General features: G+C 53.8%; 1 protein-coding gene across 4 annotated transcripts in view; it reads left to right on the top strand.

Moving 5' to 3' along the window:
* ttc28 (tetratricopeptide repeat domain 28) overlaps positions 1 to 25772 on the top strand; it is a 117808-nt gene that overhangs the window by 55646 nt on the left and 36390 nt on the right. For all 4 annotated transcript variants that reach the window (XM_049020765.1, XM_049020764.1, XM_049020767.1 and 1 more), the window contains 3 exons: positions 15420 to 15567; positions 18938 to 19210; positions 19761 to 19891. In XM_049020765.1, coding sequence (XP_048876722.1) covers positions 15420 to 15567; positions 18938 to 19210; positions 19761 to 19891 — 552 coding nt within the window. The remainder of the gene's footprint in view (positions 1 to 15419; positions 15568 to 18937; positions 19211 to 19760; positions 19892 to 25772) is intronic.

The raw sequence follows: 25772 nt of genomic DNA, 5'->3' as shown, positions 1-25772 counted from the left end.
AGTGGCGGCTTGTCCTCGTCAGACAGTGAATTACTCGTTGACTCGGAGCTGGGTGCAGGGCGAGTGTGGGGGACTGGGGTGCAGGGCGAGTGTGAATGTTTGGGGGGAGGGGGGCTGGGGTGCCAGACGAGTGTGTGTGGGACTCCTGGTCACGTCTGCATGGTGCACAGCGAGTGCCGTCTGACAGACAGTAACGAGGGAGGGCCGTCCCGTGACCCGTCTGACTGTTCCTGGGCCGCTCTGCCACGTCAGGCCGTCAGAGGTCATTATCTCGACAGCATCCTGTCCCTCCCGCTGATGCAGTGTGGTACGTCTGTCTGGGGGAAGCCTGTGCCTCTGCTCCGGTCCTGTCCAATCCAGGATGGTGGCTCCGATTGATTGACTCTTCATGGTGTCTCTGTCCACGTGCCTGCCTGTCTCTGGTCACGGTGTCTCTGTCCACGTGCCTGCCTGTCTCTGGTCACGGTGTCTCCGTCCACGTGCCTGCCTGTCTCTCTCTCTCTCTCTCTCTCTCTCTCTCTCTCTCTCTCTCTCTCTTACTGTTGCCCAGCGGCTGAGGGTGTTGTGCCTGTACTCCAGGGACTGACTGACTCTGCCTTCTCAGATGTACGTTGCATTAGATAAAAGTGTCTGCTACCAAAATATAATGAGATGTCTGTCCACATGCCTCTCTGTAACATATCTGTTTGCATACCTATTTTCCATATGCCTTCTTGTTTGTCCATCCATGGATTTTCCCATCTTTGCCTGCTCTCTCCTCCCCTATCATGTGACCTGAATGGGCCAATTATGCGGGCACCTTTTATTTTGTTGAGCTCAGGGGTCAGAGGTCAGAGAGCCCTGCCTTTACGTGACGGCTGCAGTCCCGGGGGGTGGGGGGGTTAAATCATCCCCATCCCACTAGAGGTCTTGTCATCTCAGAAGATAATTAAATTTAGTTTTCTGAGGCAATAAAAAGCACATTTGGCACCTAATCCTGTGCAGAATTGTTGTTGGTTTTGGAAACGCGGTGAGTTTGTCTCTTCTGCTCTGCGTTTGGATATAACCCCGCTGTCGTGTCAGTTTTCGTCTGCGCGGTAAATTAAACTTTGCCTGTGTGGGATGGTATTTTCTGCAGCGCTGTGATATGACGGTTCTTCCCAGCTCCCAGAGGATTGTGCCAGACGTAGTACCGGGGTGTAAATATGGCGGAGGTGCGGCAGCCTGCTGCTCGCTCGCTGCGTCGCCCTGGTGACCGCCGGGTGACCTCCCTGTCACTTGCATGCCGTGTTCTTTTGGCCCCGCCTCCAACAGCAGCGACATATGGTTATGGGTGTGGGGACTGTTGAGCGTATCTGAGCCCTGTACAGACAGACACCCCCCCTCCCCCCCAATGTGCGTGGGAGGCGTCAGTGAATCCTTTTGGCTGGTGAAAGGTATGTATGTCACTGTGTCCCCGCTTGCTGTCAGCTCTGCCCGAGACCCGCACTGCACCACATCGCCACGCTTTTGGGTCCTCGTAACACCCCTCCCGCATGTTCCCGGCTGTCTGACATTGCAGCCAGGAACACGTTTGAACCATGGAAGTCGTGGTGTCCTCTCTGGCCACCTACACGCTCAGGCCTTGCTCCGTTATGGAAAGCAGGGAGTGAGTTGCTGTTACTTACTAATTTCATATATTAGGGTGCCCGAACAGGCACTGTCTAAGGCAGCTATGCTTGGCAGGTGGACCCTACAGGTGTCCTCCTCCGCTACCATATCCATGTCTCCAACCTCTTTTTTATTTTTAATTTTTTTTGCTTGACTATTTGGCTACAACTTGCACATCCTGTCGTTTAGATTACAGGTCAAAAGAGGCTGGCGGGGGGGGGGAGGGGGGGTCACAAGTGGAAACAGAGCGACTCAGTGAGACACTAAACAGACTCACTGAGATGAGAAAACACTTTGCTGGGGGGGGGAGCTCAGTCTATGCTCATCTTCACAACTTCACCCCTTATTGAAACAGCCCCCACTTCTGCTCCCAATTAGCAGCTGACTGCTCTTCAGTACTCCCCCTTCTCTGCTGTTGGGGGGTCGGGAGGCGGGTCACTCCTATCCGTAGCTCAAAGACATACCGCACAAAGGAACTCTCTTTCAGCTGCTGAGTTGAGAAAAGAGGATCTGGCCTTTTGTTTGTCCTGGCCAACCCCCCCTCCCCATCTTCCCCTACCTCCTACCTCCCACCCCACCATGTTTTGGAGCTCATAATGAGCTGGCAGCAGCACTGGACCTCTCGGAGCTGACCAGAGGCATTCTCGAACTGTCACACATGCCACTGGTGAAATCACCATAGAGGCTGCAGCTGCAGCGGAATCCCCACAGGGGGCGGTATAGAGCTTGTCCAAGGAGCCCAGGTGCCGTAGTAAACTGCTGGGGATGGTCAGGCAGACTGATATGGATTTCAGAGCCCTGTCGTCTGCCGCATGGTCCACTGTATTTTCGGTTCCATTGTCTGCTGCCCTATTCAGCCCAGCCGGCTCCTCGCGGCCGCCTGGATCTCTCCCAAGGACGTCTCCCTGCTCTGTGAGTCGGAGGTACCCACCGTCCCCTGTGACTGTGGATTATGCGTTCTGGAGCTCATCTTCGCTCTCATTTTTCCTTTCGGGATCTTGGTGGAATTGCCAGGCATGAAGGGGCCATTTTTACGCTTTTTTTTTTCTTTTTTTTTTGCACGGGACTGTTAGTCCCAGTCAGCGCTGTCTGTGTCAAGTGGATGTTCTGTCACTCAATTAACTCTGTGCTAATAAGATCACACAGCAGTCAGGATTGTAGCATGCTCGGGGGGGTGTTTTCTGCAGACTAACACACACACACACAAACCATATTCAGCATTTCGTGGCTCTGCTTGCAGTCCATGTTATCCTTTCTCTGGTCTCTGGGGGTCACCAGCACCACAAGGGTAGCAAAATGCAAATGGAAGCAGTTTTTGAAACTTTAACAGCCTCATAGCTCTCCCTCCCCCTTTTCTTCTCCACCCCCATGACATGAGAGAATTGGAGGGGTGCATCTCACATCAGACAAAGAGAAATAAAATAATGAGCATGACTACCGACTGTGAGATGGACCAACCCAGTCACACACCTGAGAGGAGGGACACCAGGGAGGTTCCATTTTTGTCCCTGGGGGGGGGGGGGGATTGTGGGTACCTGAAATTGTGCAGTCTGCAGCAATTTTTTTGTAAAAAAAAATCATAAATTATCAATCAAAATCAGAAGACTCCGCTTAGCACAGAAGGAGCCCACTAATATTGCCAGATTTATTAACTTAATTGATTTTATCTCAGGATGCTTAATGTACACGTTTTAGCACAGGAGTCAAGCTTCTGTGACTGCCGATTCCTGACATATAATCCCGTAATCACATTTGATCGCAGTGATTTCTCTCGCCACTATACCCATGATGATCGTATCCCAGGCAACATGATGAGGCAGACTCTTGTTGCCGTAGTAATGGCACCCTCCACATCCTCTCATCAGCATCCTACAGACAGCTTCTCTTGCTCCTCCTTTAAATAAATAAACCATTCAAAGGTGTGCATTTTTCCCCTCATCACCTATAATAACAAGGAATATTATAATTATCCCAGAGCCCGCTTTGGGGACTCTCCTGGAGGTCTGTGCTGGGGTTGGTGGTTGGAGAGGTATGCTGTCTGGCAAGCTTTCACCAATATCTTCACTCAACCCTTTTAAGTCATAATGTCCTATCGTCCTCAAATTATAGGTCTTCATACTCCCCCACCGTCCCTCCCCCCCCCCAGGAATCTCATAGTTATTTTCGAGGGCTACCTAGTAGAAGGTTATATGGGAGAATTTATGGACGGAAGCAGGTCCGGATCAGCCAATCGGGAGGCTCAGGAGAATTCCCAGTGGGCCAGTGGGCCGGTTGTGCTGGTCAAAAGCAAAATAATTTGACAACTTTAAAATTGAGCCGATCGGAAAGAAAATGATTTTGGAACCAGCGAGTTCTCTCATGTGCACATGCACACACACACGCACACAAACGCACGCACGCACACACAAACACACGCACAAACACACAAACACACGCACGCACACACAAACACACGCACAAACACACGCACAAACACACGCACACACACACGCACACACAAACACACGCACGCACAACGGGCCACGGTTGCTCTGCATAGAGAACCATGAAAAAACACGGCACCCACGTGAGTGTTTCTCAAGCGATGGGTGTTAGGAAGAAACCAAGCGGGGCTGAGAAAGTCAGACTGCTTTCGCAGTTCGATATGCTATTTATTATTTATTTTCTTCTTGAAATGTCAGTATTAAATTTATTGGGATAATCAGACTTGAACTGTGGCTGGTCTTGGGCATAAAACTCTCGGGCTGAAAATTAGTCCCATTGGGTGCCTGCAAGGCAGGTTTCACTAAGTGAAATGGTGCTTGTGGTTTAAGTGGGTTCCTGTGATTATCCACGCAGCTGAAGCTCCTCCCACTTCCACACCCGGCTTGGTACCTGCTGGGCATCCTGATGCCCCCGTCTGGAGAGTGCTCTAACACGACAGCGTCCTCTCAGCCGCCATCTCCATCCGGAAACATTCTGTTCTGTGTGTTGCACTTTCTATAGCCGGGGGTGAGAGCTAAGAGAATGCAAACCATCTGACCGCTACAGCCAGACCGGCTTGGGAGGCGCACATCATACTCTGACGGCAGGGGACCTTCCGCACCATCTCGCCAAGCGGCGTGCTACCTGGGGGAGTAATTATCGCTGTTCATGCCTGACGGAGGGGGCGTGCTCCATTAATTTGACACCTGAGACCCTGCTATATTTTCTCGAGACTGATTTCCGAAATCAAACCATAACCATCTTGGGCAGTAAAATACCTAATGCCGCACATCTGGAGAGCGTGGCTTAACAGCTGGAAGGGGACACAGATTTGATTTGTTGCCAAGTGCAATATTGTAAGTAAACTTGGCCCCCTGCCTTTTTGGTGGGGCATTGATGAATTGCTTTTAATTAAGGGAACATGGCTGTACGTGTGACCATCCATCCACTCATACCCGTCTTCTCATTGCTTGGACAGTAACTGCCAGGCACCGGTCTGTGTAAGTCACCACTGTCCATTGGTGAATATCGCCATCATTCAAGGTTAATGTGGGAGGTGCCTTTGTTTCTCAGCCCGCCCCTGGTGAATAGCAAATGACCCAATTGGCTACTGGACCGTAAAAGGGGGTGGGACTTTGGTAATTGTCTATAGTTGGGCTGAAGGGCAACACTGTGAAAGTTGGGGGAATGCTGTGATTTTATGTGGGAGCAAGAGTGAGCAGCGAGGCCAGTCTGTAAATAGGTTTGGCATCGTTCCTTGTGTTTGGAATACTGTTTTCCCTGGATTATTAACTTTGTGGCAGCACAGCTGTGATGCAGAGTGGGCCTACGGCTGGATGTATGCCCAAGAGCCAGCAGCCAGAGCCAGGCGCACATCCCAGGCAACTGGCTGCTCTGGGTCACATGACCGGCTTCCAGCTGGCGACAGAACGTGATCTGGTGCCCTGGTGGAAAAATAAGGCAGACGCAACCGTAAATAGATTAATGGTGTTCGATTAGCTTTTCCATGGCGGCTCAGATTAATATTCATGGAAATTAGCTGAGTTAGCCGCTAGATTGCCTTCGTGGCTTAGGGTTATGGGCAGTGGGGCCTTCAGTTAAGATCAGTGTTCAGATTTTAATGCCTTAATCTGCCTCCAGGTGGGCAAAAAAACCTGTCAGCCATGAAAAGAGGGATGGCACCTTGGGGCTGACAGAATTACACCTGCCCCACAATGGAAAGCATAGCCCTTGAAAGCTTATTTTGGCAAGAAGGTGACTCATCCCTAACCTGGTTGCACAAGGGAATTCTACTTAAGCAAAAATGTTCTGAGGGCAGAATGAAACATGATTGGTTCAGAGAGATAACCAGATTGTAGAGGAGGTGGGTCCGAGCGACTAGAGGAGGCAAGACCAACCAGTCAGATGTCTGCTACTGCCACTTTGAGTTCCGGGCTCTTATTCAGGCTGGCTGGTCAAAAGCTGGGCCTGGATTGATGTGGCTCTATGTCTCTCGTGGATTTAGCTTCCCAATAAAACCTTCAGACCAAGAAATACAAAGGAAATGTCGTTTTGCCCCAAGGGAGGTGGCCACCGCAGTGGTCTAATCAGATTGCCACAAACAGCTGTAAGTAGGTTTGTGTCTCTGTGACTTATAATACCCCTCCCCACCACCTTAATTACTTTGCACGGCTGCCTCATATATCTCGATCCCCGGAATGTTCTTTATTTGGCCTGACATAGCTGACATCAGCTTGGTAAGGCTCCGAGTGCCGTCTTCAGAGAGGAGGCCCATTAGCTAATTTAGCATAAATGGTAGCCGGCAGTGTGGCACTGTGGCCTATGCATGTGTTGTGAATTACAGAGAGCCCCACCCTGGGATATCGCTGGGGAGATCCGGCAGGCTTTGGCAGTACACTGGGGCGGAGAATGACAAACCCAATATTTTATCCCTGCCCCTCTCCTCCCCCAAATTCTGCCTCATAATACCCTCTTTTCACCCCCCCTTCTCTTAGCTGGGCCTTTGGTGACCTGGCTATCCAACTTAAGCACGTTCAGAAGCAAGTCATGTGATCACCGATTTTAGGAGTGACTTAATCTGCCTTTTAACACCCCCTCCCCTCCCCCCACTTTAAGATTGCTCGGTTTTTGCCGGCGTCAGGGAAAGGTGGCCATTTACGGTCCGGTTCCGGCTTATCCCCTCTTTTGCCGCGCTCAGCCTGCTGAGTAAGAGACGGCTGGCTTCAGCGGATTCCTGTAATGACCACCACTCGCTTATATCTCCCCTGAGCTGCTCGGCTGGCCCACATGGGCGGCCATGTGACACCCACGGTGGGGAGTCAGGTGGGGGCTCCATCTTCACCAGAGACCTGGAGCACAGGCCTAACCAGGCGCTGGCTGCTCCCCTGGTCTCCACACGCATCAGCTGGGGGTCCCCCTCCCACCAGGTGCTTAACCCCTGTCGCCACGGTGAAAGTCGGCCCCGATGACGGATCTGCGGGTGCTGAAGTTACGCGCTCGGAAAAACGCCTGCCTGTGCAGGTTCATCCACTTAGCATTCACGTGATGTCACCTCATGACTTCACTCCCGGCAGACAGTTTCTCTGACTTTGCAATGCCCCTTCTGGATCGGCCCTGGTGGGGCAGTGAAGAGGTGAGACCCCTGCGCGTGCCTGGATAGACCCCATTCACAAAACGGGGGCCATTAGGGATGCCTTCCTTATCTGACCTAATCAGGGTGACTGGACCCAAGGGTTGAATCAGACCTGCAGGTAAACAGACCGCGGCTCCGGGCCTGGCTGAGGCTCAGGACTCTGCTGGACGGCCCTTTGCCAGAGTGTGAATAGAGGCCGCCTCGTTGATCCAGTCTTCCAGTGTGACCTTTCCCACGTTTCTTCATGTGCCGCTGCCGTTGTTTCCCCCTCAGAAAGCCCCCTCTCTACACTCTGCAACCTTCCCGGTACCTATTCACTGCCATGATGGCCTTTTCAGCTGGGGGGAGGGGGGCTATACGCTGGTCAGAAGCTCACCTGTCGTCTGATTGGCATGTTGCTTGCACAGGTGGAAGCTCGGCATTATGGGGAAAAAAACCCAGCAGCAGATGCTGAATGTGAATGTGGGTAGAAGTGATAGGCAGGTGACCTTGTTGGAGAAAATGTCGACCACCACACCCCCAGTAGACATACTTGGTATATAGGGTGGTAGGTGAACTTTGATGTGGCACACCCTGAATCTGGACCTGAATACCAAACATGGGCTCTCAGTAAATGACCCACTACTGTGTTCAACCACATACATGTTTGTCGTGGTTCTCTGTAGGAACCTGAACCTGAAGTTTCGGGCCCTCACCGATCAGAGCCATGGTTCCTGGAGGCAGAACCATGGTCTGTTGGGTGAGACACCTTCCTTTGCCTTGTGAAGTGATTCTGAAATCTGCAAAGACTGACCTAGGAGCTGCAGGTGATCCAGGGCTGGTTGATGGAGGAGGGAGGTTGGAAACAGCTCATGGGACACGACATGCCTTCCCGTACCTGCCGTCATCACATGGCAGGAGCACGAAAATCGCCACCGTTAGCACGCCGCTAATCAGCAAAAACCTGGGCCACCTCTTCACCTCGCGCGTTACAGCGAACGCGTGTATCCAGGCAACGCGACGTGGTGCTGCAGCTGAGCTTGTCGTTTCTTGAGGGACGGACACGCAGCGCCAAGAGATCTTACCGTCAAACATCTCGCTCCTGCTCTTGTTCCGGGCACACATCCAATTAACGGGAAGAGGAGAACTGGGCCAGCCATCTTCCCCTGCAGCCGGGATGTGCGGCAAATGCCCCCATCCCCCCACCTCCAGGCACGCTACATTGTCTTTGGCTAGGATGCATTTGGGCCCTCGTGTTGGAGGATGGGAGTCCTTTGTGGTGCGAGGGGGGTGTGGCACAGCTGCTGAACAAGGGCCGCTAAAGGGCCACTTTTCTGGTAGTTACAGGGGCCGGTCAGGGTTAGATCCCAGTTCCAGAAGCAGTGATGGTTGAGATTTCCCTGAGCGTGCCCCTTCATCACCACTGGGATGGCCTGAGCGTGCCCCTTCGTCACCACTGGGATGGCCTGAGCGTGCCCCTTCATCACCACTGGGATGGCCTGAGCGTGCCCCTTCCTCACCACTGGGATGGCCTGAGCGTGCCCCTTCGTCACCACTGGGATGGCCTGAACGTGCCCCTTCGTCACCACTGGGATGGCCTGAACGTGCCCCTTCCTCACCACTGGGATGGCCTGAGCGTGCCCCTTCGTCACCACTGGGATGGCCTGAACGTGCCCCTTCCTCACCACTGGGATGGCCTGAGCGTGCACCTTCGTCACCACTGGGATGGCCTGAACGTGCCCCTTCGTCACCACTGGGATGGCCTGAACGTGCCCCTTCGTCACCACTGGGATGGCCTGAACGTGCCCCTTCCTCACCACTGGGATGGCCTGAGCGTGCCCCTTCGTCACCACTGGGATGGCCTGAACGTGCCCCTTCCTCACCACTGGGATGGCCTGAGCGTGCCCCTTCGTCACCACTGGGATGGCCTGAACGTGCCCCTTCCTCACCACTGGGATGGCCTGAGCGTGCCCCTTCGTCACCACTGGGATGGCCTGAGCGTGCCCTTCGTCACCACTGGGATGGCCTGAGCGTGCCCTTCGTCACCACTGGGATGGCCTGAGCGTGCCCTTCGTCACCACTGGGATGGCCTGAGCGTGCCCCTTCGTCACCACTGGGATGGCCTGAGCGTGCCCCTTCGTCACCACTGGGATGGCCTGAGCGTGCCCCTTCGTCACCACTGGGATGGCCTGAGCGTGCCCCTTCGTCACCACTGGGATGGCCTGAACGTGCCCCTTCGTCACCACTGGGATGGCCTGAACGTGCCCCTTCGTCACCACTGGGATGGCCTGAGCGTGCCCCTTCCTCACCACTGGGATGGCCTGAACGTGCCCCTTCCTCACCACTGGGATGGCCTGAGCGTGCCCCTTCGTCACCACTGGGATGGCCTGAGCGTGCCCCTTCGTCACCACTGGGATGGCCTGAGCGTGCCCCTTCGTCACCACTGGGATGGCCTGAACGTGCCCCTTCGTCACCACTGGGATGGCCTGAACGTGCCCCTTCCTCACCACTGGGATGGCCTGAGCGTGCCCCTTCCTCACCACTGGGATGGCCTGAGCGTGCCCCTTCGTCACCACTGGGATGGCCTGAACGTGCCCCTTCCTCACCACTGGGATGGCCTGAGCGTGCCCCTTCCTCACCACTGGGATGGCCTGAGCGTGCCCCTTCGTCACCACTGGGATGGCCTGAACGTGCCCCTTCGTCACCACTGGGATGGCCTGAACGTGCCCCTTCGTCACCACTGGGATGGCCTGAGCGTGCCCCTTCGTCACCACTGGGATGGCCTGAACGTGCCCCTTCGTCACCACTGGGATGGCCTGAACGTGCCCCTTCGTCACCACTGGGATGGCCTGAGCGTGCCCCTTCCTCACCACTGGGATGGCCTGAGCGTGCCCCTTCGTCACCACTGGGATGGCCTGAGCGTGCCCCTTCCTCACCACTGGGATGGCCTGAGCGTGCCCCTTCGTCACCACTGGGATGGCCTGAACGTGCCCCTTCCTCACCACTGGGATGGCCTGAGCGTGCCCCTTCCTCACCACTGGGATGGCCTGAGCGTGCCCCTTCGTCACCACTGGGATGGCCTGAACGTGCCCCTTCCTCACCACTGGGATGGCCTGAGCGTGCACCTTCGTCACCACTGGGATGGCCTGAGCGTGCCCCTTCGTCACCACTGGGATGGCCTGAGCGTGCCCCTTCGTCACCACTGGGATGGCCTGAGCGTGCCCCTTCGTCACCACTGGGATGGCCTGAGCGTGCCCCTTCCTCACCACTGGGATGGCCTGAGCGTGCCCCTTCGTCACCACTGGGATGGCCTGAACGTGCCCCTTCGTCACCACTGGGATGGCCTGAACGTGCCCCTTCGTCACCACTGGGATGGCCTGAGCGTGCCCCTTCCTCACCACTGGGATGGCCTGAGCGTGCCCCTTCGTCACCACTGGGATGGCCTGAACGTGCCCCTTCCTCACCACTGGGATGGCCTGAGCGTGCCCCTTCGTCACCACTGGGATGGCCTGAGCGTGCCCCTTCGTCACCACTGGGATGGCCTGAGCGTGCCCCTTCCTCACCACTGGGATGGCCTGAACGTGCCCCTTCCTCACCACTGGGATGGCCTGAGCGTGCACCTTCGTCACCACTGGGATGGCCTGAACGTGCACCTTCCTCACCACTGGGATGGCCTGAGCGTGCCCCTTCGTCACCACTGGGATGGCCTGAGCGTGCCCCTTCGTCACCACTGGGATGGCCTGAGCGTGCCCCTTCCTCACCACTGGGATGGCCTGAGCGTGCCCTTCGTCACCACTGGGATGGCCTGAGCGTGCACCTTCGTCACCACTGGGATGGCCTGAGCATGCCCTTCGTCACCACTGGGATGGCCTGAGCGTGCACCTTCGTCACCACTGGGATGGCCTGAGCGTGCCCCTTCGTCACCACTGGGATGGCCTGAGCGTGCCCTTCGTCACCACTGGGATGGCCTGAGCGTGCACCTTCGTCACCACTGGGATGGCCTGAGCGTGCACCTTCGTCACCACTGGGATGGCCTGAGCGTGCCCCTTCGTCACCACTGGGATGGCCTGAGCGTGCCCCTTCGTCACCACTGGGATGGCCTGAGCGTGCCCCTTCGTCACCACTGGGATGGCCTGAGCGTGCCCCTTCGTCACCACTGGGATGGCCTGAGCGTGCCCCTTCGTCACCATTGGGATGGCCTGAGCGTGCACCTTCGTCACCACTGGGATGGCCTGAGCGTGCCCCTTCGTCACCACTGGGATGGCCTGAGCGTGCCCCTTCGTCACCACTGGGATGGCCTGAGCGTGCCCCTTCGTCACCATTGGGATGGCCTGAGCGTGCACCTTCGTCACCACTGGGATGGCCTGAGCGTGCCCCTTCGTCACCACTGGGATGGCCTGAGCGTGCCCCTTCGTCACCACTGGGATGGCCTGAGCGTGCCCCTTCGTCACCACTGGGATGGCCTGAGCGTGCACCTTCGTCACCACTGGGATGGCCTGAGCGTGCCCCTTCGTCACCACTGGGATGGCCTGAGCGTGCCCCTTCGTCACCATTGGGATGGCCTGAGCGTGCACCTTCGTCACCACTGGGATGGCCTGGGCGTGCCCCTTCGTCACCACTGGGATGGCTTGAGCGTGCCCTTCGTCACCACTGGGATGGCCTGAGCGTGCCCCTTCCTCACCACTGGGATGGCCTGAGCGTGCCCCTTCGTCACCACTGGGATGGCCTGAGCGTGCACCTTCGTCACCACTGGGATGGCCTGAGCGTGCACCTTCGTCACCACTGGGATGGCCTGAGCGTGCCCCTTCGTCACCACTGGGATGGCCTGAGAGTGCCCCTTCGCCACCACTGGGATGGCCTGAGCGTGCACCTTCGTCACCACTGGGATGGCCTGAGCGTGCCCCTTCCTCACCACTGGGATGGCCTGAGCGTGCCCCTTCGTCACCACTGGGATGGCCTGAGAGTGCCCCTTCGCCACCACTGGGATGGCCTGAGCGTGCACCTTCGTCACCACTGGGATGGCCTGAGCGTGCCCCTTCGTCACCACTGGGATGGCCTGAGCGTGCCCTTCGTCACCACTGGGATGGCCTGAGCGTGCCCCTTCGTCACCACTGGGATGGCCTGAGCGTGCCCCTTCGTCACCACTGGGATGGCTTGAGCGTGCCCTTCGTCACCACTGGGATGGCTTGAGCGTGCCCCTTCGTCACCACTGGGATGGCCTGAGCGTGCCCTTCGTCACCACTGGGATGGCCTGAGCGTGCCCCTTCGTCACCACTGGGATGGCCTGAGCGTGCACCTTCGTCACCACTGGGATGGCCTGAGCGTGCACCTTCGTCACCACTGGGATGGCCTGAGCGTGCCCCTTCCTCACCACTGGGATGGCCTGAGCGTGCCCCTTCGTCACCACTGGGATGGCCTGAGCGTGCACCTTCGTCACCACTGGGATGGCCTGAGCGTGCACCTTCGTCACCACTGGGATGGCCTGAGCGTGCACCTTCGTCACCACTGGGATGGCCTGAGCGTGCACCTTCGTCACCACTGGGATGGCCTGAGCGTGCACCTTCGTCACCACTGGGATGGCCTGAGCGTGCCCCTTCGTCACCACTGGGATGGCCTGAGCGTGCCCCTTCGTCACCACTGGGATGGCCTGAGCGTGCCCCTTCGTCACCACTGGGATGGCCTGAGCGTGCCCCTTCGTCACCACTGGGATGGCCTGAGCGTGCCCCTTCGTCACCACTGGGATGGCTTGAGCGTGCCCTTCGTCACCACTGGGATGGCTTGAGCGTGCCCCTTCGTCACCACTGGGATGGCCTGAGCGTGCCCCTTCGTCACCACTGGGATGGCTTGAGCGTGCCCTTCGTCACCACTGGGATGGCCTGAGCGTGCCCCTTCGTCACCACTGGGATGGCTTGAGCGTGCCCCTTCGTCACCACTGGGATAGCCTGAGCGTGCCCCTTCGTCACCACTGGGATGGCCTGAGCGTGCCCCTTCCTCACCACTGGGATGGCCTGAGCGTGCCCTTCGTCACCACTGGGATGGCCTGAGCGTGCCCCTTCGTCACCACTGGGATGGCCTGAGCGTGCCCCTTCGTCACCACTGGGATGGCTTGAGCGTGCCCCTTCGTCACCACTGGGATGGCTTGAGCGTGCCCTTCGTCACCACTGGGATGGCCTGAGCGTGCCCCTTCGTCACCACTGGGATGGCCTGAGCGTGCCCTTCGTCACCACTGGGATGGCCTGAGCGTGCCCCTTCGTCACCACTGGGATAGCCATAATCCTAAATCTTTGTATCCAATTGACGTTTGTTTTTTTCCGTTTTAATCGATGCCTGCCCTTCCTGTTTGTTTCTCTGCGTCTCTGCTGACGCACTCGTACGAGACTCTGCACATTAGCGCCTGTGTGAGGCTACACACGAGAGTGCCGACAGCTCTGATTATAAGTGTAACGTGCACATTTCCCTGCTCAGGAGTGAGAAGTATATTCATTAGAATATTAACGACTACTTCAAATGAGTCGTCATGAAATATTCACCATCTGGAGAGCGGGAAGAAAAGCTTTTATCCGAGTAACACCCCCCTGCTCTCTGTCTGAGGCTTACTCTCCGCCTCGCTCTGTTTCTCACCCACACACACACACACACACAGGCACACACACACTCACACACGCACACACACACACCTTGGGGTGAAAGCCTGCACCCAACAGAGCGAGAGTTGCTTCTGTGGAATCAGCACATTTGCTGGCCGGAGACACGCGAGCGAAGTGGTGTGGGGGGAGCGCCGTCGTGGAGCAGAGTGGCGCAGAATGGAGCAGAGCAGTTGTGTCTGATGCGTCTTGCTCTTTGATTCCTGGAGCCGTTTCCTGCTGCCTTTGTTTTTAATGAGCATCTTCTTCTTCTCGTTAAACGTTCCTGCTCCACTCGCTTTCTGACGGCGGAACCTGAACCGTTGTGTCTCCACACACACACACACACACACACACACACACAGACAGGCACACACACACATGTGCAGAGTGGCTGGAGAATCAGAGAATAGATATGATTTAAATATGAATTAACAGATACGTGTGTTTTTCTCTTGTTTTGTTGGGTGGTGTAGGTGAGTGGCTCCCTCACTGAGCTGTCTGTCTGTCTCTCTCTGATTGCCTGTCTGTCTGTCTGCATTTCTGTCTTTCTTTCTTTGTCATGGAATCTGCTTGACATCCAGCCCCGTGCTCTGGACACCTCCCCCCCCCCCATACGGGAGAGACAGTTATTAGCTAGCCTGCCCCCATTTCTGAGCGAAGGTTAACGCACTGCGTTTAATCCCAGCCTGCTATAATCGCATGTGGGGGGCCTACAAAATGAAATTAATTATTAGGCGCCGTGCGTCCCGTGTCACGTCTCATTTTCTGTAATCCCTGGCCCCCGTTGCTGGCACGAGTTGGGCCCCCCCCCCCCCCCGAGGGCCTAATGAAAAGCATCCCCTTTCTGCCTGTGTTAATTGCGAATTAGGTGCCTGTCATTAGCAGCGGAAGCCCCCACCTCACCGCCAGAGATTAGGGGTGTCAACCGGGGGGGGGGGCAGGGAGTTATCATTGCCTGGACGGGTGGGGAGGCTGGCGTGAGCCGCTGGGACCGAGGAGGTAGAGATAATGCCAGTGGGTCAGGAGAGATCCCGGCAGATCCTGGCAGATCCGTGATAAATAAAGCCTGTAAGAATCAGGATCGGGCGGCGGGAACTTGCAGCCAAACCCCCACCAACTGACGGGATTGAAAAACAAATAGATGCTCGTTAGAGAAATGCCACAATGATAAATGTGAAAGAACAGTGAGAGAAAACGTGCTCCTCTCCGTGTGCTTAGTAACATCCAGGGTTCTTTCCACTCCTTTTCGGTTTATATGTACCTGACCTTCAGCCGCTGGTCCCCCCCATCCCCCGCTGGACATGTGTCAGCCTCTCCGGCTCTCTGCTTCTCTACTCCTGTCTGCCCATTTACTGGTCCAGCTGGCCCCTTTAAGAATACTTCAGCAGCTGGGAATAAACTCTTGTTTTTTTTTGTACAGCGCCGCTTTTGTCTGTAAAAAATGAGCATTGTCTGTAAGAAGAGCAGACGGCCGTGCTGACAGCTTCGACTGAGCGATCTTCTCCTCCCTCCTCCTCCCCTCTCCTCCTCCTCTCACTCTTCCTCCCCTCTTCCTCCATTCTCCTACTCCACACTCTCCCTCCCCGCAGGCATACTTCCGACAGGGTGTCGCCCTTCAGTACCTGGGTCGTCATGCCGACGCCCTGGCTGCCTTCGCCTCCGGCCTGGCCCAGGACCCCAAGAGCCTGCAGCTGCTGGTGGGCATGGTGGAGGCCGCCATGAAGTCTCCGCTGCGAGGTAGCCCACCCCCGTCTGTCACTCATGCAGGCCACGCCCCCTGACCTTGGCACAGCCCCGACACGGTTGGCTCTCTCCACCCCGCTTGTTTATCGCTCAGCTGTTTTGCATGTCCGCATGTGCGTGTCTCTCAGTGTCCCTCACTGCAAACAAAGCCCAGCTCTCACCAGCCCCAGTATGGTGGGGAAAACACTCTATGCTGCTTTAGTGATCTGGCTCACTGCAGACTCGCCCCTGCCAAAAACACGCGCCATACAAGAAGGCCAAGCACTCTAAAGCTTTTCACCCTATTCCTCTGATTGTCACTCAGACCTAGCAGCCATAGTCAACTACCAATCGCTACCAGCAGTGTCTCATGGAAAAAAAATGGCACCTCCGGAATTAGATTAAATATATATTATGCAATAATCTTCTGCAACGTATTACAGTGCTGTTGCCCTGTGCTGCTTGGAATAGACTCCAGCGAGCCTGTACGGGATAAGTAGTTGGATGTTGAATGAATGTTAGATAGGGATGCCTTCTGACAAGGGTTAAAGGGCCGTATTTAGTACATTCAACTCACGTTTCTTAACCGAAGACTGACAGGAAACATGGATGCACGGCAGAATGCAGCCTTCACATTAATAGGGGTTTATCTCCGCTTCCCTGCAAATGAATTGTTATTGCAGCACTGTTGGGGAAAAGATGGAGACCACTGCATAAAGGGCTTTTCATAGACCAGCAGGACCCCCCACCCCCACCCCACCCCCACCCAGAGAGAAGTGCAGCAGTGATGTCAGAGTGACTCAGAGCCATTTAGGCATCACCAAACACTAAAACACTGAGATCAAGATCAAGGCGTGTAGCCCTGAGGGCACCCGCACCCTCCGCCTGCCCCCGAGGCAACTCAAGCTCTGCAGGTCTGGGAATAACGGCATGAGTTTAATAGGGAACTTCAGGGGGTTAAAGTCATAGAACCTAAGGGGTGTTTGATTTGGTGCTAATCTGCTAAATTTAGGCGAGACTAATCGTATCACGATACAATACAGCAACACAAACCGCTTTGCAAGACATACAAAAGGCGTCTGTAATAATTAATGTTTCATTTGGAAATTTTCATAAATACCATACTACCAAATTTGCAATAACAGAATACTAAATGTCTGTCTTCTTCAGTGTTTTAATTCAGAAATGTCACTTGTTATCACAAATTTACAATTGCATTAGCACATTACTGACATACTTATTATAATTAAAGTTCTACTTTAAAAAAAAACTAATCTGCCAGTTTGTTCTGAGCTCAGACAGGATCTGGTGGCAGTGACTGTACCACCAGCTGCATGACAAAAATTCTTTCAGATGCAACTGATGTGGCTTGAACGCAGATAAATGTTGCACAACCTTCTCAATAATGGGGTTTTGTCCGCATTACTTTTCCAAAAGGGTCCTCTTGAGTTCGAATCTCCACCATGGCTCCCTGTGTGTGGAGTTTGCATGTTCTCCCTGTTTGATCATGGGGTTTCCTCTGGGCACTCCGGTTTCCCCCCACGTTTACCAAATTGCCCATAGGTATGTGTGTGCCTTGTGATGGGTTGGTGCCCCGTCCTGGTTCATTACATTTCACCCATAGCCTCCAGGATAGGCTCACAACCCTCCGTGACCTTCAATAGGACAAGCAGTACAGAGGCTGGATGGATGGATGGATGGATGGATGGATGGATGGATGGATGGATGGATGGATATGTCCTCGGTCGTGGTTCGACTTTGTACAAAGCTGTTTCCTTGCTGGCCTTCTTTCTATGGACAAAGGTGCTTCAGCCTTTGAAATTTGATCATCATCATCATCATCATCATCGAAAAGGAAGCTCCTTATACTCCATGGGATCTGCTGGGCGCACTTGGGGTGCCTGGAATTTGTGAGTAGAGGGGCTTCACTGGCTTATTCTACAACCTTCTCCTTCACTGCAGCTGGGCCTTATGAGACGTTTACTTGTAAGCCTTTGCCACAAATCATTAGACATGCTGTGCTTGAAACTTGGATGTAGAGCAGCGGCTTCCTGTAAGAAGTTCACTAGTTCTTCCTCATTTAAGTGCCTATATTGTCCCTATATTGTCACACACAGCCTTGCGCATTTTGTTCACTTTGTATGGTACTATCACTTCAAATGATATTACTATTGTAAGAGTGCGGTCACGCTCCCTGGGGTCGTAGTGTGCTATTTCTTTAGAAATTAAAAGCAAAAACGCCACACTGTAGGCTTTTTATCAGGACATATTCCTAAGTGAAAGGCCTGTGTGTTGAAGTTTTACCGAAGACAGTAATAGAATTCTAAAGATTTCTAGTACAGCAATCCGAATCGGTATTCAGAATTGTACTGAAAATAAAATACTAGATTAAGAGATTAATCTATTTAAGAAGTGATACATTATCAGATTTAATGATTGATTAATCTCCTATAGTTGAAAAAAAAAAACATATTTAACATACAACCCTGAGGACATAAATATTGTAGGTATCGTACGTTACATATTTGGAATAAGAACATGGACAATGTTTAAAAATAAAATGTCGTGTAGAAATCCCGAATAATGAACAGGTAAATTAAGTAAATGAACTGTGCATCTTAATCATCATTAGGTTTGGAAATTCTGTGGGGCGTATTTTTGTGCTTGAGTTTTAAGCACAGTCTGTGAACTTCGAGGAGCTTGGATGTTCATTACAGCAGCTCTGGAGGGTGACTGAGAGCTGGGGGCTGTGGTGGGGTCTGATCTGACCCAGTTTCATGCTACGGGATGTGGACCTTTAAGGGAAGTGGGAGTTTGTGTGGGTCCCCACAGGGACGCGGCCCTGCAGAAAGCGCACGGTGGGAGCGTGCCCAGAAATGCAGCAGCGGCTACGCCTGCTGGGCTACAGCGGAGTCAGAGTGCCCAAACTTTATTTATTTTTGTTTATCAGTTGTCATCTGGTTTGGGTTTAGCTGGGTTTGGCTTAGAAACTGTGAATCACTTTCAAGGGAGAATCAAAGGAAAGTGCCGACAAATATGGAAATGCTAATGACTGTGTGTGTGTGGGTGTGTGTGCATGTGCCTGTGTGTGCTGTGTAAATTGTGATTGTATGTGTCTGAAGTACTTATATCAGGTCTGCTTGAGAGCCTGTACAGGGCCTGACAGCCAACAGACTCCACCCCCCTCCCATACCCCCCACGCCTATAGACAGGGATCAGTGGTGTCTCTCTGTCTTGATGACATACTGCTGTCACAGTTATTGTCCTGCGGGCTCCACACCTTTTCCCTTCCATTTCCCAAAATCTGTCTATGTGTCATATCCCCCCCCCCCCCAACACTCCAGTGGCCCCAGTGCTGTTTTTCACTCTCATCCCCCTCCCCCAGAGTCCTTGGAGCCCACCTACCAGCAGCTACAGAAGATGAAGTTAGACAAGAGCCCCTTCGTGGTGGTTTCGGTCATCGGCCAGGAGCTGCTGTCGGCCAGCCACCAGGGGGCGTCGGTGGTGGTGCTGGAGGCCGCGCTGAAGATCGGCACCTGCAGCCTCAAGCTGCGCGGCTCCGTCTTCTCCGCGCTCAGCTCCGCCTACTGGTCGCTCGGCAACACCGAGAAGAGCATGAGCTACATGCAGCACGACCTGGAGGTGGCCAAGACCTTAGGTCAGAGGTGGTGTTTTTCCTGTCCCTCTTGCTGTGCTAGTGCCCGTCATTAATTAGCATGGTGTTAGCAGAAGCTTGGTCAGTTTGTAAGTGCATGCTTGCAAATGTTTTGCTAAAGCGATTTTACTGGCTCAAAGGTACAACATAAAATTTAATCCTGCTTATCTCTCTAAGTCTAGCATCTCCCCACAAATTCACACTCTGCAAGGAAAGAAATTACAGCAACACTGCCCAGCGTTGCCTTCTCTAATGGTCCCCTTCTGCGTAAAGCGCCTGCTTGTATTAATTTACATTATTATGTTAATGAGCTAATTATTTTTCCCAACATTTCTAGCCCTTGTTATGTGTGGCGACAGTATTGTCAGGTCACTTTTAATGAGCAGTCTTGTTTTGAACATGGTAGGCACATGTGTAACCATGATCCGGTCCTTGCAATGCTGTTGAACGAGGGCAGCTTGGTTAGATTACCAGACTTGAGCCGGCACAGAATGATGACATCACTGACTCCCACACTCAAGCCCCTCCCCCATTCTGCTGTTCCTTCCTCCAGGTGACCAGACGGGTGAATGCCGGGCACATGGAAACCTGGGCTCAGCGTTCTTTTCCAAGGGAAATTACCGTGAGGCCCTGACCAACCACCGACACCAGTTAGTGCTGGCCATGAAGCTGAAGGAGCGAGAGGTGGGTGACCAGTAGGGGGCGGTCTTTCCTGAGAGCAGTGGCGTATCCACTGTGCTGTCAGTGTCACCCTACATTGCTGCTCCTATAAAGTGTGTTGAGTGTATGGTCTTGGTCTAGCTGCCGTTCATCTTGCACCTTCTGCAGCAGGTGCACATTTTCTGGCAAATATAGTTGGCAATTGAGACGTAAAAACCTGACCGTGCATATAGATGATGACCCTTGGCCTGGATTATGTGTACCAACATTCACCCCGGCTGGCTAATGGAACCGTTTATATATAATTGCATATCAATTCCACTTGTATCTGCCAGTGAAAACAGCAGTGCGTTTTGCACTAATTAACTGAGATTGAGTACCCCCAATGGGGGTAAGGAGGACAGGAGAAGGGGGTTCGAGGCTCCCTCACAGGCACCTGGGCCGCAGAGGGCTACCAGAAGCGCATGCCCTCGCCGGCGGGGCATCAGCACCCCTCTCTGGGTCAGTGTCGTAACCTTCCATGGTCGGAGGTCATTCGCTTCCATGTAATTAAAGTGCAGGTAGAATGGCCTGCAAAGAGATGCTGACGTGATACGAGACTGCAGCCGTTTCGATTTGTCTTCGTCGGAGCTGGGAGGTAATTGGGAGAGGATTCCCTCTTAGCGTGAGTGGTGCGCTGGCTGCGATTCGCCGGGACCTCGGCAGGTACCGTACACTGTATTTAACATCAGCTGCAGTATCTGTGCACTGTGCTCGTTAAGGAGTAACGAGTCAGCAGACAGCTGCTTCCGTCTGCGGTTTCCCTAATTACATTCACATCAGTGCTGACGGACAGCAGTGTCTCTGGGCATTTGTGTGTGTACATTGTGTGTATGGGTGTATAACTATGGGTGTACTGTTGGTGCACAGCTTTGGTGTGTCTGTTTAGCTCTTTGTATGTCAGTGCCTGTATGTCTGTGAGCGTACAGCGCTGTCTATATGTGACTGTACTACCTGTCTATATTTCTGTGTCTGTACTGTTTGTCTGTGTCTGTACTGTGTGCCTGGGTACGTAAGTGTGCTGTGTGTATGTCCTGTGTGTGCCTGCACTGTGCGTCTCTGTCTGTGCCTGTGTATCTGTCTGTGTGTGCCTGCACTGTGCGTCTGTGTCTGTGCTGTGTATCTGTCTGTGTGTGCCTGCACTGTTTGTCTGTGGCTGTGCCTGTGTATCTGTCTGTGTGTGCCTGCACTGTGCGTCTCTGTCTGTGCTGTATATCTGTCTGTGTGTGCCTGTACTGTGCGTCTGTGTCTGTGCTGTGTATCTGTCTGTGTGTGCCTGCACTGTGCGTCTCTGTCTGTGCTGTGTATCTGTCTGTGTGTGCCTGCACTGTGCGTCTCTGTCTGTGCTGTGTATCTGTCTGTGTGAGCCTGTACTGTGCGTCTGTGTCTGTGCTGTGTATCTGTCTGTGTGTGCCTGCACTGTGCGTCTCAGTCTGTGCTGTGTATCTGTCTGTGTGTGCCTGCACTGTGCATCTGTGTCTGTGCTGTGTATCTGTCTGTGTGAGCCTGCACTGTGCGTCTCAGTCTGTGCTGTGTATCTGTCTGTGTGTGCCTGCACTGTGCGTCTGTGTCTGTGCTGTGTATCTGTCTGTGTGTGCCTGTACTGTGCGTCTGTGTCTGTGCTGTGTATCTGTCTGTGTGTGCCTGTACTGTGCGTCTGTGTCTGTGCTGTGTATCTGTCTGTGTGTGCCTGCACTGTGCGTCTCAGTCTGTGCTGTGTATCTGTCTGTGTGTGCCTGCACTGTGCGTCTGTGTCTGTGCTGTGTATCTGTCTGTGTGTGCCTGCACTGTGCGTCTCAGTCTGTGCTGTGTATCTGTCTGTGTGTGCCTGCACTGTGCGTCTGTGTCTGTGCTGTGTATCTGTCTGTATGTGCCTGCACTGTGCGTCTGTGTCTGTGCTGTGTATCTGTCTGTGTTTGCCTGCACTGTGCGTCTCTGTCTGTGCTGTGTATCTGTCTGTGTGAGCCTGTACTGTGCGTCTGTGTCTGTGCTGTGTATCTGTCTGTGTGTGCCTGCACTGTGCTTCTCTGTCTGTGCTGTGTATCCGTCTGTGTGTGCCTGCACTGTGCGTCTCTGTCTGTGTTGCGTATCTGTCTGTGTGTGCCTGCACTGTGCGTCTGTGTCTGTGCTGTGTATCTGTCTGTGTGTGCCTGCACTGTGCGTCTGTGTCTGTGTTGCGTATCTGTCTGTGTGTGCCTGCACTGTGCGTCTGTGTCTGTGCTGTGTATCTGTCTGTGTGTGCCTGCACTGTGCGTCTGTGTCTGTGCTGTGTATCTGTCTGTGTGTGCCTGCACTGTGCGTCTGTGTCTGTGCTGTGTATCTGTCTGTGTGTGCCTGCACTGTGCGTCTGTGTCTGTGCTGTGTATCTGTCTGTGTGTGCCTGCACTGTGCGTCTGTGTCTGTGCTGATGCCGCGTCCCCCACAGAGTGGCTACCATCTTGGTGAAACACTCTGCAGGCTGTCGTAGGGATTAATGGCTGCCTCCATATTGACTGTTTCCCTCTGTCCCACTTTTAATGGACCCGTCGAGCCCCTCCCTCGCTCACCACCCCGGGCCCCCTGCCCGACGCCTTTCCTTTTCCAGCTTATTCTCGATGTCACGCCAGGTGTGACTGTGCGCCAATGTGGTAGGGGGGTGGGGCTAGCAGTCAGCTGGGGGGACAAATGGGTTTACAGATGCCGCAGGAGAAGGCTGGCGATACAGAGACGTGTGGTAATGACAGCGTGAGCCATACCCACCCCCCCTCCTCACCGGCATCTTCACTGTGTGAGGTCTCCAGCGTCTGACTTCCTTCTGAGATGACGGCATCCTTCTGACGTGGGTGTTTGTAATACATTAACGTGTTTGGCCGCCATGACCGGGGGTGGCCGCAAGCAGCGTACCCCGCACTAAGGGAAGCCCAGGATTTAGGGGTGGGATCTCTGCCTGGTCATGATGTCTCATCGATCGGAAATGTCTGACCTGCCAGCGGTGTACGGCATCTCCAGTGGCAGATACGAAGGGTAACGAGACCAGAAGGGGCAAATGGGCATCAATCTGTGGACGATTACCTCCAGTGAGGCCTGACAGGTTAACCGCTTGCACCACTCAAACCATGCCAGCGTTCACCATTTGGTGATCTCAAGTGAATTACGTGTGACTCTAAGTGATATCCTCTGTCCAGCAGCCTCTCCTTTCCCGATTCATGGTGGCGTGCGGGGGTGTAGTCCCGAGATGGCCACTAGGGGGCTTTCAGTGACAAATGCCACACTACATGAACAGCGAAGGTTTTTGAACAATATCTTCGATCCATACCACCCCCCCTCCCCCAACACCAACCCCACGGAAGTAGCCTTCTGCGGCATTAGTGTTTAAAAGGGCTGAAAGCAGGCCTGCCTCCCAGGCCGATCGATAGCGGGGCTGTCAGCAAGACGAATGGCGACTCTCTGTGGTCTGTTTTAATGACGCCGGTCTGAGAACCGAGTTTCTCTGTGTGTGTGCGTGTGTGTGTGTGTGTGTGTGTGTGTGTGTGTGTGTGTGTGTGTGTGTGTGTGTGTGTGTCTGGGCAGCTCGGCTTACGACCATGGCCCTAAGCCTGGTATGCAGCGGCGGACGGCCTCCCCAGCCTGATCCATTACCCTGCTAATGAAGTTGTTCTGCCACTGTGGACTGAACGAAGAAAACAAACTTTCTTCTCATTTTTATATGAGCTGATGTGAATATTTGTTGCTGTTAATGTTGTCCGACCGCCTGGCCAACGCCACCTCATGCCTCATCCCTAACGAAGGTCATATTGCTAATTAAAGCTTTTCCTGTTGGGTAACATTGAGGGCCCCTCCAGGAGCTTGAACCCACAGAAGTTTAATATCGCAAATTTGCCCCCCCCCCCCCCAGTCCACTTCCTCGCCGTCAGGTGCCTCCATTGTATACATAACGCCCCCCAGCTGTGATGTTGTATAGCTGGTTGGCGTCTGTGTGCTGGATGACCCCCTTAGCTTTGGGTCATTGTGCATTGTGCGTGTGTGTTTGTGCGTGTGTGTGTGTTTGTGCGTGTGTGTGTTTGTGCGTGTGTGTGTTTGTGTGTGTGTGTGTTTGTGTGTGTGTGTGTGTTTGTGTGTGTGTTTGTGCGTATGTGTGTTTGTGCGTGTGTGTGTGTTTGTGAGTGTGTGTGTTTCTGTGTGTGTATGTGTTTGTGCGTGTGTATGTGTTTGTGTGTGTGTCTGTTTGTGCGTGTGTGTGTTTGTGCGTGTCTGTGTGTTTGTGCGTGTCTGTGTGTTTCTGCGTGTGTGTGCTTGCGCGTGTGTGTGTTTGTGCGTGTGCGTGTGTTTGCGTGTGCGTGCGTGTGTGCATGCGTGATCCATCGCCGTTCCATCATCGCCTGTGAAGCCCAGGTGGTTATCCGTAATTATAGGACAGACCAGAGGTCGCCGTGTCCCAGCGCTGGACTGGGATTGCAGAAATGCCTTGTGGCTCTTATCTCATCTGGTCACAGCCTAGGGATTTCTCTCCAGATCAGTTACTGCTCCCTATTATTCCCGGTGTACTTATCAAGACGGGTATTGATTATGTGGTCTGGAGGCCTGCAGAAGCTGGTAACTTTCTGGACCTGCATGTAGACAACATCTGTACCTTCCTCACCCATCCCACCTTTAAAGAATTACACTCCCTCCAAATGCTGTCAACTGAGTACTTGCACCCGCCACTCTGCATGCTGGGAAATGTAGTTTCAATCCAAGAAACAGCTACTAACATTGTTCACCCAGCAGTATCGTACCAACATGGGATGGCAGGTGGATCTTGTAGCTCACAGGAGCCTCAGTATCAGGGCCTGTAAACATAACACAGCCTTTGCAGCCTGTGCTGTTTCCCTGTGTCCCACACGCTGCTCCCATGGATAAAACCTTAATCTTAGTTTAACAAAAGGAAAGCGCTTTCTTTATCCATCAATCAGCTAACTAACTAGCAGGCTTATCTTCCCGCTCCTTGAATGTACTCATGGGTAATTTGTCCTGCAATGCAGAGGAGGGCACCTCAGGCTCCCCTCATTCCTCAGGTTCCCCCCAGTGAGGAGGAGTTGGCATCATTCTTATGACCTTTCCGGCCTCCCCGTTGCTGAGGTCAGGGTTGAGGGGGTCACTTTTGATGTACAAGACATTTGGGGGGGGCAGGAGTTCAAAGCCTCGATTTAGAGAGAGTGAGGCGGTGGGGTGTGGGGGGTCGTGTCTCTAAGATGACATTTTTGTAGGGTGAGCAAACGTCCTTGCGCAAGATTCCCTGCCTGTCTGCCAAACAGCAGCGCAGCTGGGGGCCCCAGTTCGCCTGTGTTGGTGTGCAGAGGCTGCACCTCTCCCTCGCGCTCGCTGTCTCACTCTCTTCTGCATCCCTGTCTGTCTGTATGGATCTCGCTTTGACTGTCTGGGTCTGTCTGTGTCTCTGTTTATCTGTCTGTCTGCATCTCGCTTTGTCTATCTGTCTGTCTGGGTCTGTTTGTCTCTCTGCATCTGTCTGTTTGTCTGCATCTCTGTCTGTTTCTGAGCCTGTCTGTGTCTCTGTCTATCTGTCTGTCTGCGTCTCGCTTGATCTGTCTGTATCTGTGTCTGGGTCTTTGTGTCTTGGTCTGTCTATCTACGTCTCGTTTTTTCTGTCTATCTCTGTCTGTCTGACTCTTGGTGCGTTTGTCTGTCTGTGGCTCTGTGTTTGCGTCTGTCTGTCTGTGTCTGCCCGTCTTTCTGCTGTGTCTCTGTGTATTTGTCTGTCTCTCTGTCCATATATGTATGTCTGTGTCTGTTTGTGTTCCAGTGTGTCTTTGTCTGTCTGTGTATTTGCGTGTTTCTGTCTGTCTCTCTTACCATCTGCTTCCCTTTTCCTGTCTCTCTGCCTGGTTCT

This window comes from Brienomyrus brachyistius, chromosome 7 (assembly GCF_023856365.1).
Source record: "Brienomyrus brachyistius isolate T26 chromosome 7, BBRACH_0.4, whole genome shotgun sequence".
Lineage (NCBI taxonomy): Eukaryota > Metazoa > Chordata > Actinopteri > Osteoglossiformes > Mormyridae > Brienomyrus > Brienomyrus brachyistius.
The sequence above is the reverse complement of the archived record's forward strand: the minus strand, read 5'-3'. Positions and strand labels throughout refer to the sequence as shown.